Here is a 12,743-nt window from a genome sequence, read left to right as displayed (position 1 = left end):
AAAGAACACTGGTAAATGACTTGAAAAAAAAAAAAATCTTGTATTCTGTGCACGGGTGATGTCACCTCTAGCTGTTGCCTGATTCTGTTCCCCTAGTATGTGGTACAGATCCAGTGTTGCAGGAGGCTAGTGAGCTCAGAACAAAGGCACCCCAGTATTCACTGGATGTGGGCTGTGTGCCAGGCCCCGGGCTGAGCACGACATCCTCTTTAGAAAGTGCTTCTATTCCCATTTTACAGATGGGGAAAACTGTGCCTCCGTGAAGTCAGGTCACTTGCTCTGTCTCTCAGAGCCGGCAGGCTGAATCAGGGTGGTGACTGAGTTGGTTGTCTCTTGCTGCCTATAACTACAAACTTAGTGCCTGAACACAACACACTTTATCATCCCACAGTTGCTGAGGGTCAGGAGAGCAGGCGTGACTTGGCTTCGGTCTTCGGCTCCGGGCATTCTCTGCATGAGACCCGCAGTCTAGTTCTGGGCCCGGGCGGCTGTCGCATCTGAGGATGGGATCTGGGAGGGTCTGCTTCCAGGCTCACACCGTGTGGGGCGGAATGTAGTTCCTGGCAAGTTTTCAGCCTGAGGGCCTCAGCTTCTTGCTGGCTGTTGGCTGGAAGCAGCCCCTTGGTTGTCTGTCCGGGTGCCTCCCTGCCGTGGTGGCCTGCCCCCTCAAGGCCAGCCAGGGAGGTCGTCACCTGGTTAGACGGGGTTTCAGACTTACGTAATGTGATCGCATACAGCCCGTCGCCTCTGCCATGTTCTGTAGGTTTCAGAGCAAGTCACGGGCCCCGCCTGCCCTCTGGAGGAGGGAACCCCACGAGGAGGTAAACACGGCAGTTTACTGAGGCTCACAGGACCCCACCCCCACCCCCAGAATCTGTGCATCCACAGCAAGCCAGGGGGAAGATAAACTCCTTTATCCATCCAGGATATCAGCACTGAGGGGCTGGGAGGAGACTGGGCTGGAAGGGAGGGACCTGGGGAGACTGGGCTGGGATTTAAATGGACCAGCTGCCATCCAGTGGGGCCTGGATGGAGCAGCCTCAAGGAAAGGGCCTGACGCAGAAGCGGGAGCTGGCAGTGGACCAGGGGGGCAGACAGGCGCCCGGGGGCCCAGCACCCCACCCCGGGAAGCAGAGACCATGAATCAACGTAGCCTGGCCCTGGGAAAATGAGCCACCCCTCCACCCTCAACCTTTCCTGCGACGGGGCAGAACTAGAGAAATCCAATTCTGCTCCGGCACCTCCTAGGTGCACGCATTTGACCTGAGCACAGGGGACGGAGGTTATGAGTTTAGTGACCCACTTCTCTTTGGAAGAAAAAGTTGCTGATATATGTATAATTTTTTAAAACACTGCCTGAGCCTCCAAACGGTTTGAGCGGCAGGAATGATGGGCCTGTGTTTTTCTCTCTGTGAACAGAAAGCGAAACTACCGATAGCGTGCCCAGTGACGAAGAGAGCTCGGAGGTAAGCATGGCCTGGCGGGGCGGCTGTCGCCAGCAGGCGCTGGGACAGAGCCTTCCCAAGCAGCACGGTGGTTTCCTCGTGGCTAGTGAAGGTTCTTTTCTTTTGATCATGAGTTTCATTTGCGGCATTTTTTTTTTTTCTTTTTTTGGTGGTGGTGGTGGTGGTGGTGAAATATACATAACGTAAAATTGACAGTGCTTTTGGATTTCAACTTACAAAACGAGGCTTTGGGAACTGAAGGCAAGGGCTCAGTAAGAAAGGAGGCTGTGATGGCAGGAAAAGTCAGGAAACGCTGATGTTCTTAGCGCCATAAACATCCAACTCCGCGAGCAGCAACAGAAGGTCCAGGTGGCCCCGGGCAGTGATGAGAGGTCAATGTCAGGAAGCGCTTTAAGCAGGAGCCGCTCTCCAGGTCCCTAGAGTCCCTGCCACCCGCGATCCATGCCCACTGGCCAAGTGCATGTTCAGTTGGATTCTGAGTCCCTCTCCTGTTCTCCTTCGCCTGGCTAGGCTCTGACAATGGCAGGCAAGGCTCTGACGGTGAGCGAAAGCATTCCTCTGAAGCCTGCCTTGTGTCTGCATTGGAGTCAGTTACGGACAGACTGCCTAGCGGTTGTTTGAATTAGCGATTTCCCAGGGTGCGCACTGCTTCCAAGGATAGCCCAGGAATTCTGAAAAGACAGTAGGTGCAGATGCTTGCACACATTCAGACCCTGTTTCTTCAAGGTCAGAATTCTAGGTTCTTCCCTGAATGGCGCCCGCACCTTGGAGCCAGCTGTTGGCAGCACGCTGGAGCTCTGAACTGCACCCATCTGAAAGCGATCCAGGGGCATTCCCTGTCTATTACTGAGCACCTCACTTGCCTCCCTCTGAAAAACGCAGCTGGACTCAGGGGTCCGGTGGGGCCATTGTGAAGACCTGGTCGCCCTCTCGCACCAGCCATCCTGGCCCAGGGCTTCCTAACAATCAGGCCAGGCAGCTGGCGTTAGAGAGGAACCAGAAACCAAGCTGCTGCCTCGTTTTCCTGCCTTCATAGAATAGTCTCGGCTAGATTTCTGGGAGGTGGGCGATGGGCATTGATGATTAAAAAAAAGGGAGGGGAAGAGAAACCGTGTTTTGGGGGCATGTGTGGCTGGGGATAGCTCTCAGTTCAAGGATGTGGAGTCACTCAGCTTCTCGTTTATTCCACGCCTCTTAAGTTCAGACACTTAACCGTGGGGAGAAGGAGCCGTGTTTTAAAAAGCCATTGGAGAAAGGGCAGAGGAAATACCTGTCATCGTTCTTTTCTTTGCAAGGGTCGGCCACACTGGCGGAAGAGGAACATTGAAGGCAAACAGTACCTCAGCAACATGGGGCCACGGAACACATACCTGCTGCCCAGCATGGCCACCTTCGTCACGTCCAACAAGCCCGACCTCCAGGTCACCATCAAGGAGGAGAGCTGCCCCGTGCCTTACAACAGCTCCTGGCCCCCATTCCCAGACCTCCCCCTCGCCCCCCCCATGAGCCCCACGCCCAGCAGCAGCCGCCCGGACCGGGAGACCCGGGCCAGCGTCATCAAGAAGACGTCAGACATCACCCAGGCCCGCGTCAAGAGCTATTAATAAGCCTGCGACTTCCCCTGGTGGTTGTCGGGATTTCTTGGCTTTGTCTTTATCGTTTGTTTGTATTTTATTTTTCTCTCTGACACCTGTTTTAGACGAATCTTAAGGGAAAAAGCCTTGACAAAATAGAACATTGATTGCTGTGTCCAACTCCAGTACTGGAGCTTCTTTTTAACTCAGGACTCCAGCTTCTTGATAGACGCGTTATCTCTAGAGCCTGCTGGATCTCCCAGGGCTGCTTCCTCAAGTTCAAGGACGTCATAGGACCAACCCCCATACGGGCAGTGAGGTGCTGCGTTGCCTATGGTCAAGGCCAGCATGGTGGAATGGATGCCTCCACACGGAGGAGAAAATGTGAACTAGCTGGAATTTTTTATTCTTGTGAATATGTACATAGGGCAGTACTAGCGACGTTGCAGTCTGCTTCTGCACCTTATCTTAAAAGCACTTACAGATAGACCTTCTTGTGATCCTGCTCTGTTTCACAGCACAGTCAGCATCCCCTTCCCTAGCCTTCTTCCCTCCTCCCCTCCCACCCCTGGCCCTTCATCCCTTCCCTTCCCATCTCTTTCCCTTCATCCCCTCCCCTCCCCCCCTCTCCCATTCATTTTCTTTCCTCCTCTTCCTCCCCTCAAAGGCCATGTTCCACATCCCCGAGGAGGAGAAGAAGACAATGAACTTCTCCACCGATGTCCCATTTTAAAAGACTGCTTTAAAAAAAAAAAACAGCAAAAGAAAATCTTTCTAATCTGCTATGCTTGAATGCCACGCGGTACAAAGGAAAACTATCATGGAAAGATTATGCAAATTCTCAGATTTGAAGACAAAAATACTCTAATTCTAACCAGAGCAAGCTTTTTTATTTTTTATACAGGGGAATATTTTATTCAAGGTAAAATTCTAAAGAAAATATAATTGTTTTTTATCTTTTCTACAGCAAATTTATAATTTTAAGATTCCTTTTCTTGTTTATCGGCAGTTATTACATCCTTGTGGCACATTTTTTTTTTAATTTTGTAAAGGTGAAAAGCTTTTATGAGCTCATGTAGCAATCAAATTATCCTGTGGATTGATAATAAATGAATATGATATATAGTTAAATTTTTAATGGGCATCACGCCTGGCTTTGTCTGTGTGTACCTTAGAGGACAGTCATGGGACAGGACTGGCAGGGGTATCATTTCTTCTGGCGGACTGGAACTTTCCCCCTTTCCTTTTCCTTTGTGTAAATCATTCAGTCATGTCCAGCTCTTTGTGACCCTATGGAGTGTAACCCACCAGGCTTCTCTGTTCATGAGATTCTCCAGGCAAGCATACTGTAGTGGGTTGCCAGGTGCGTCTCCAGGGATCTTCCCAACCCAGGGATCGAACACAGGTATCCTGCATTGCAGGCAGATTCTTTTCGATCTGAGCCACCTGGAGAGCCCTGAGGATACGGATGCCTTCCTTTGCTGGTTGTTCGCCCGGAGCTGGATCCTGTGCTGAGTGTTGTCTTACATGACGATTTCACCTCTTCACTCATCAAGGTTGTGCACAGGATAGAGATTTATCTCCATTTCACAGGGAAGAAATGGAGACTGAAAAGGAAAATGCCTTTATGCAAAGCCTCACAGGTAGTAAGTGTCCGAGGCTGGTGTGATTATGGAGGGAGTCTTCTCCCCTTTTCCACTGCTCTCTACTGTTAGCAAATTCCACACACACATCTGCGTTTTTCTTGTTCTTAAACATATGATTAAAATTATGTATTTATGTCACATCCCAAGCTCACGGATAAGACATTTTTGGTAACAGGAGATATTTGTTGAATTCCTCCCAGCTCAGTCTTCTTTCTAAGACCTGGGGCCTCAGCCCAAGGCCCTGCCCTCAGAACTTGGGGCATATCGTTTCGAGTGAGAAATGTGAATTCCAGAATCCCAGACTCCACCACCGAGTCTGTGACCTCGGGGAAGCCACCGGGCTCCCCCCTCACGCTTCCACAGTGTCCGTAAAATCAACCTATGGAGCCTCGGCCCCCTCCCTGTTACCTCTGGGGCTTGTGCAGGAGATTGCTGGGTTAATATTTGAAAAGGTTCCTTCAGTGAAAGGACAAAGGGCTAATTTTATGCCTCCCTCTGTGTGTGGCTGCAGATAGAATTAGTGGCCATAAAATTACCCAGCCCTGAACAAAAAATGAGCTGAAGCATGTTACTGGTTGCTGTGCTGTGGCTGAAATGCCAGGCTGGACGGTTGGCTGCTCCCATGAGGAGCACCCAGGTGACAGTGGGTTTACCTCCCCTTCACGAAAAGCCTCTGCAATCTCGGCGCGAGGAGAAGCCAGAGGGAGGAGGGGCGCCCGTCCTCCTCGGCCCCGTGCCCTTCGCTGAAGACCTCGCCTTCTCCCAGGTTCTGGACAAACAGGTCCAGTTCTTTGCAACTTGTATCTAAATCCTTCTACTCAGCCACCCTGCTTTAGAATCAGTTAAAAACCAGTAGCAGAAGGCGGTTCTCGATCACGTGGCCTGGAGATCAAAGGGCAAAGGGGAGATCCTCTTGACCCCTTTCTCTCTTCCAAACACAGAGGGAGCCCCCCCAACTCTCTTCCAGGCCTCTCGGCAGCTCTGCAGGGCCCAGAGGCCGCTCCGTGTGCTTCTGCCGACACCGTTGTGACCAGACAGGCAGCATCTCAGCAGGTGAGAGATGACGAGAACTGGAAATGCACCCCTGAGGGGCCTAAAGATAACCATCCGTGGCCAAGAAGACGCAGGTTCGATGCCTGGGTCAGGAAGATCCCCTGGAGGAGGGCATGGAAACCCACTCCAGTATTCTTGCCTGGAGAACCCCATGGGCAGAGGCGCCTGGCGGGCTACAGTCCGTGGGTCACAGAGTCGGAGACGGCTGAGCACGCGCACAGCACAGCCAAGAAGGCGGGAGAAGCAGAATGATGTTTAAATTATTTCTGAGAAAGGGCATGTTCCGTCATGCTTCTGAGTGTCACTTGCCAGGACTGTAGGGAAAGAGCCCCACGCCTGGGGTTGGCCTGAGGAAGAAAAACAAGTGAGACGGGGCATCTCAGGGACTCAGCCTCAGACCTCATTGTCCGTTACAGGAAGTGCTGGGGACACGTGCTGCTTTTGGCTGGCGTCTGTTTGAGCTGATATGCTTTTGTGATGGGCTTGGGTGTGTGTGTGTGTATACCCTTTTATGGTGGGCTTGGCGGGGGGGGGGGTGTTGATCTGCTTTTATGATGGGCTTGGGGTGTGTGTGTGTGTGGATATGCTTTTATGATGGGCTTGGTGTGTGTGTGTGCACTGATACACTTTTATGATGGGCTTGGTGTGTGTGTGTGCACTGATACACTTTTATGATGGGCTTGGTGTGTGGATATGCTTTTATGATGGGCTTGGGGTGTGTGTGTGTGTGTGTGAATATGCTTTTGTGATGGCCTTGGGGAGGTGGTGTGTGTGTGTATCTGTATGTGTGTGTGTAACTGGCACGTTCAGTGTCTTAGTCTCTGCCCCAGCACCTGGGTCGTCCCCTTAATAATGAGGAGCCTGTTCAGCTGGGAACTGTGCATCCAGTGGCAGGAACTTCCGCCCAGTCTGAAGGTTGAAAGAACCCAGCACATCCTGAACCGCAAAGGGCTTCCAGAACACCGTTTGCAAGTTTCTAAATAAATCCATGCTCAGCCATAGCATTTTTCCATGTTTTGATGGAAGTAACTGCCAAAGGAGGTGTTTAGTCTATTTAAATGTATTTATAGAGAAGAAGAAATATACACAGAAAAGAACTGCATACAAATCTACTGGCCACCCAAACCCCAAAATAGTATCTGCTTTTTTTTCCCCCCTCCTAAATCTAAAGTATATTCAGCTATCAGGTAACCACTAGTGAGATCACAATTTTAGGATTGAGGAAGATGAGTGATTGGGTTTCAGGATTCTGAGTTTTCCAACTCATGCTTTTGGAAGTATTTTGCATGTGAATGAAAACAACGGTTAAGCCCCAAATGGCCTCCTGCCCTAATGGAACATTAGACATTCCTTTTGCTCGAGGCTATTCTTTGAACGTTGAATTCATTAGGTTTTAAAAGCCCCCTGTTATTCTAGCTGTGGACAAACAGACCCAGATAAAAGGTGAACATAAGAACCCCCCGCGATTCTGCCAAATTTCTACTGAGGAAAGAGAAAGCACAATAGGGGGCTTGCAAGCAGGTGGCCCAGAGGGGTCCTGGCATGCAGCGTCACGTACCCGGTGTCTCAGGAGCAGCCTGGGTTTGCCAAGAGAATGGTGTTAGAAACTGGTTTTGACTCCATGGTGTTCAGCCACCTCTTGAAACACCACCCCGCTGGCGCACGCTGGGCCAGGATGGTCGGAGCCAGTGGACTAGAGCCTGACCCACCAAGGGGCCTGGGAACCAGATCTCTACCTGTTCTCGGGCTGCCGCAGACCCCTCCCCAAGGGGATCCCACTCTGCGGGACTGGAAGCTTTTTCAGCTTATGTCTCAGTCATGTTGGCCTCCCACATGTGGAAATTAGGCAGTCACCCCCGACCCAGACTCTTCTGCTCCCCTGGGATCCACACACCAGTGTCAAAAGAACCAGGCCGGGTCCCTGGGCTCCGGCCCTTGGGAGTGTGGCCAGCCACTCCCAGACACAGAGAGGAGCACCCCGGTTGGGCAAAGCTTCGGGTCAGGAGACACAAGAAGATGGTGGGTGAGCGGTTCTCTCCCGAGGCTCCCGGCTCTCTGGACCCTGACACCGTCCCCTGCCTCGGCTTAGGCAGGCCTGGCCTTGCTGGGCAGACAGACCAGGGTTTTGTTGAGGTTTCCTTCTACAGCCATGCTAACAACAGGTGCAGGGGTTCTGCTACCGAAAATAGAGCCTGGAAGGAAGGAAGTGGCCAGGCCTAATAGCCGGTGTGAGCAAAAATGTGAAGTCTGTCCAAGAACTTGAGTCATTCCATGGAAGGGTTGGAAGGCTCGAGATGTGGGACATGTCAGAGTTCACACGGTCTAAAAGCGTTTTCTGGAGTCCTTTGGGCAATTTCTTAAGAAGAAAAGCAGCCCAGGTGGTGCCTCTGTTCCCCTAAGCATGCTGCCCTTGGGCGGCTTCCCTGTATCTGCTTTGTAAACACGTTCAGACGGTGCTTGCAGTCTCTGAGGAATGCATTGTGCTGGATTGTGCAACTCCGGCTCCGTTAACCCCTCACACACACAGCCGGAGAAACGCCACCATCACGTGGCACAGTTGATTTTAGCAACACAACTGTTTTTGCAGGTGCTCAACAAACTCCAGGGTGACAGCATTGCTAAGTTTTGGTTTGGGTTGAGAAGAATGTTTGAAAATCTAAACATCCAAGCATTCAGCTGCATGAATCATCAGGGAACGAAACTCTCCCAAGATGATCCATCTACTGGAAGCTTAGGTCGTAGAACTGAGCGTGCTCACATTCTCCAGTTCTCAGTAATGCACCAGATCAAAGACGTTATTTTGAACCACAAATTATACTTGAACTCGATGTCTGAAATTTCAGGATAATGTTAGCCGCTAGAGGCTGGAGAGGGGAGGAGGGGAGGGGGGAGCTGTTGCTGGTTTGTGATGGCTAAGTATTTATTATCCCTAGAATTAATATTGATAAATATTCTCAATAGAATTCACTCTTCTGTCTCCCAACAACATTATAAGCAGATTTCCCTTGCCTTCCCGAAGGATCTAGTGCTATAACTTTTCTCTGGGAAGCTCCTGTATCAAGTTTTTAATTTAATTATGAAATATGCTATTAATTATATTTCACACCCTGAGCTGTAGCATATTCAGTGCATAACCAAAAAAGAAGATTGATAAAAGTGTAGAAGGCAGCCCAAGGCCGTTGCTCAAATTTCACCCTGATGGCTTCTGGGATCATTCACAAGACAACTGTGATGTGGGAAGGAAACCACAGGCTGATTTAAAAGATTCCTGTTTGCAAACTTTAATTTGCAAGATGGATTTAAAATACTGTAATTTCACATGCCTTTCTTTACCACCTCATGAATTTAACTAGGGCAACTAATCATCTTGGTTTGCTCAGGTCATGGGATTTCAGTGCTAAAACTGAGAATATATCAGGCAAACCAGAAGGATTTGATCACCCTAAATTTAATGCCAAGATTCAGAGAACACATCACTTTGTGTTCTTTGAGGATTTTCTAAACCCAGGTGAAATCTTCATGAGGAGGCATAATTGAGGGTATATTGTTGATGACCTTATTACTAATGCAGTAATTTAGGAGTAGTGTTCAGGTAAGAGGGCTTCCCAGGTGACGCTAGTGATAAAGAACCCCTCTGACAATGCACGAGAGGTAAGAGATGCAGGTTCGATCCCTGGGTTTGGAAGATCCTTTGGAGGAGGGCATGGCAACCCACTCCAGTGTTCATGCCTGGAGAACCCAATGGTCAGAGGAGCCTGGAGGGATACAGTCCATAGGGTCACAAAGAGTCGGACACAACTGACCAACTTAACATGCACGCACCCACATTCTGTTAAGAAAAATAGATTCATTCATTCAAACCCTATGCCGATAGGGTTCTAAGTGTTAGAAGGCTGTACAGAAGTGAGCAAAACAAAGTCTGTGTTTGAATAGAGATTAAATTCTAGTAGTGGTGGATATACAACCGATAAACAATCTTTGGTGGTGGTTTAGTCACTAAATCATGTCCAACTCTTGCAACTCCATGGACTGTAGCCCAGTAGGCTCCTCTGTCCATGGCATTATCAAGCAAGAATACTGGAGTGGGTTGCCATTTCCTCCTCCAGGGGATCTTCCCGACCCAGGGATCAAACCCAGGTCTCCTGCATTGCAGGTGGATTCTTTACCAACTGAGCCACAAGGGAAGCACAAGCAATCTTTAAGAGACAATAAATACTATGGAGAAAAATAAAGCCAGACCAGGGAGAATGGGAGTGATGGAGGTATTTAGAGCTCTCATTTTAGGGCTTAAAGGATCCACTGAAGGGTTGACAGTTGTAAAACCCAGCAGTTAGTGGGAGAGATGGGGAACAGTGTGCATCAGCGGGGTTCGGTTGCAGGAAACAGAAACCGCTCTGGCTATTTTCAGCAGAGAGGCCTGGACTGGGGAGAAGCAGGTGTTCGTGTTTTGGGAAGGCTGGAGGGGCCGAGAGCAGGCTGCCTCATCTCTGCCTCCGCTGTCAACCTCAGAAACCAGGAAGCTGGTGCTGGAAGTACCTAACGATGGTGAAGACGTGATGTGTTCGTGGAAATTTGAGAACCAAGAAGTCCCTGTGAGCCCCAACCTATCTCTGGTGTGTGTGTGCTAAGTTGCCTCAGTCATGTCCAACTCTGTGCGACCATCTGGACTGTAGCCCACCAGGCTTCTCGGTCCATCGTTCTCCAGGCAAGAGGACTGGAGTGGGTTGCCATGCCCTCATCCAGGGGATCCTCCTGACCCAGGGATGGAACCCATGTTTCTTACATCTCCTGCATTGGCAGGCAGGCTCTTTCCCACTAGCGCCACCTGGGAAGCCCTCTGGGGGCCCGTAAAATTAGTGACTAAACCTTGAGACACAGCTTTAGAAAGTCCCAGTGTCTCACAATCATGTTGCCCAATGATTACAAGTGAATGTGAAGGAAGGTGGCTTCTGCCTCCATCCTGACTCCCAGTCTCACTCATGTGCAGATAACTAACTCGATGAACTAGATTCGTAGTTTAGAAGCCCAAGAACAACTAGGACATAAGGCTGTCCATTTCCAGCTTTGGTGTTAGAGGAAGGCAGAAGAGAAAAAATTGGGTGGGACTTCCCTGATGTTAAGGCTCCTGCGTTTCCAATCCAGGAGGATGGATTTAATTCCCCCCCACACCCCAAATTTGGGCATGGGGACTGCTGAGTGCTTGTTTGGGATATGCATACACCTTGAGGAATTCACTGCCATTTACACCAAAGGAAGTAAAAACTCCCAAATAAGAGAATCCAGAGACCAGAGTCGCCATCCTGTACTTCCAGTGTGTATGGGACTGCAAGGTGCTGTAGTGGAAAGAGATTGGGTTTTTGAAATCAGATGAACCTGGGTTCAGTTCTCACTTGCTGCTGACTTTTCGGAAATCTCTTAATATCTATACAAAACAGGATTTTTTGTGTATAAAAGAAATTAACATCTTGCAAGAATGTTGTGAGATTACTCAGCTATTAAAAAGAATGCATTTGAATCAGTTCTAATGAGGTGGATGAAACTGGAGCCTATTATACAGAGCGAAGTAAGTCAGCAAGAAAAATACCAATACAGTATATTAACACATATATATGGAATTTAGAAAGATGGTAACGATGACCCTATATGCAAGACAGCAAAAGAGACACAAATGTAAAAAACAGACTTTTGGACTCTGTGAGAGAAGGCGAGGGTGGGATAATTTGAGAGAATAGCCTTGAAACATGTATATTATCATATGTGAAATAGATCACCAGTCCAGGTTTGATGCTTGAGACAAGTGCTCAGGGCTGGTGCACTGGGATGACCCTGATGGATGGGATGGGGAGGGAGATGGGAGGGGGGTTCAGGATGGGGAATACATGTACACCCATGGCTGATTCATGTCAGTGTATGGCAAAAACCACCACAATATTGTGAAGTAATTAGCCTCCAATTAAAATAAAAAATATAAACAAATAATTAATTTTTAAAAATGTTGAGAAGAAGAAGATCATGTCACTAAAGTCTAGACTGTGTTGTATGCACTCAGTTTTATCAAGCACATAATCTGGATATAAAATAGCCAGGATCCATATTACAGAGCACTGCTTCCAAATGACCTATCCACTCCCAGGTTTATATTAATTCAAGAATTTATCACTGAGGATTCCAGAGCTCAAACTTGTAACCCCAATTTCTATGTAGCCCAAAATTAGTGGGTCTTTTTCCTCCCTAGATCCTGGTCCATGCTTTGTTGGGCAAGACTCATTTTATGATTGAGTGGGCTTAGAGTTAAGAAAATATTCCTTCCTGGTAGGAGTTGAAGGCAATCAGAATCTGTCCATAGGGACTTTTATTTTTAACATCATGGACTCAAACACATTTTTAAAATGCATCCTAAAATCACCAGGTGGAATTTAATTAACTTTTGATTATTGAGGTGATCCTAATTGACTTCATTCTGGGTCAGCAACATGACTTTCATCATAGACGAGTGGGCACGCTGATTCCCACCAGATTCATAGGATGCAAGACATATTGACTCAGCAAGTTTGAAATCAGGTGCATTTCAGCGTACTTATGAATCAGACAAGCACACTATTAAGCTTTTGTGTTTCTTGATATTTTCCTGCCCTATCCTAGAATGTCATGGACAGGATAAAGGAACTTGGGTGTGGCGGAAGCTTCGATAGAGTCTAGACATAGACCAGGTGTAGGGGCAGGAGAAGTCCTTTCCAGGGTATCTGTTTGCCTCAGTGGATCAACACGGGGATTGAGAACCTTCCTGGGAGAAGAGCGAGAAGACTGTGTCAGAGACTAGATTCTGGGAAGACAGTGTAGGCTGAGGCTGTGACCAGCTGGAGCCAGAAAGATGCTAAAGGCGGTGGGCGCTGTTCTCAGTACTGTCGGGACTGCTGCTTGTGCTCATAAAGATGCTCCATCACCCTTGAGAGATGTGTAGCCCGAGGTGAGAGTGGCTGAGGGTATGCCGGCTGCCATCTCAG

The 12,743-nt window shown here is 48.9% G+C and overlaps 1 protein-coding gene across 4 annotated transcripts in view; it reads left to right on the top strand.

The window, feature by feature from the left end:
- The window catches only part of IRF2 (interferon regulatory factor 2), an 82,735-nt gene extending 78,557 nt beyond the window's left edge, over nt 1-4,178 (top strand). For all 4 annotated transcript variants that reach the window (XM_043893407.1, XM_043893408.1, XM_043893409.1 and 1 more), the window contains exons 8-9: nt 1,420-1,466; nt 2,762-4,178. In XM_043893407.1, coding sequence (XP_043749342.1) covers nt 1,420-1,466; nt 2,762-3,070 — 356 coding nt within the window. In that variant the 3' untranslated portion in view covers nt 3,071-4,178. The remainder of the gene's footprint in view (nt 1-1,419; nt 1,467-2,761) is intronic.
- Nucleotides 4,179-12,743: the final 8,565 nt, after the last annotated feature.

Source organism: Cervus elaphus, chromosome 32 (genome assembly GCF_910594005.1).
Source record: "Cervus elaphus chromosome 32, mCerEla1.1, whole genome shotgun sequence".
Taxonomy (NCBI): Eukaryota; Metazoa; Chordata; class Mammalia; order Artiodactyla; family Cervidae; genus Cervus; species Cervus elaphus.
This window is presented reverse-complemented; position numbering and strand designations above follow the sequence as displayed.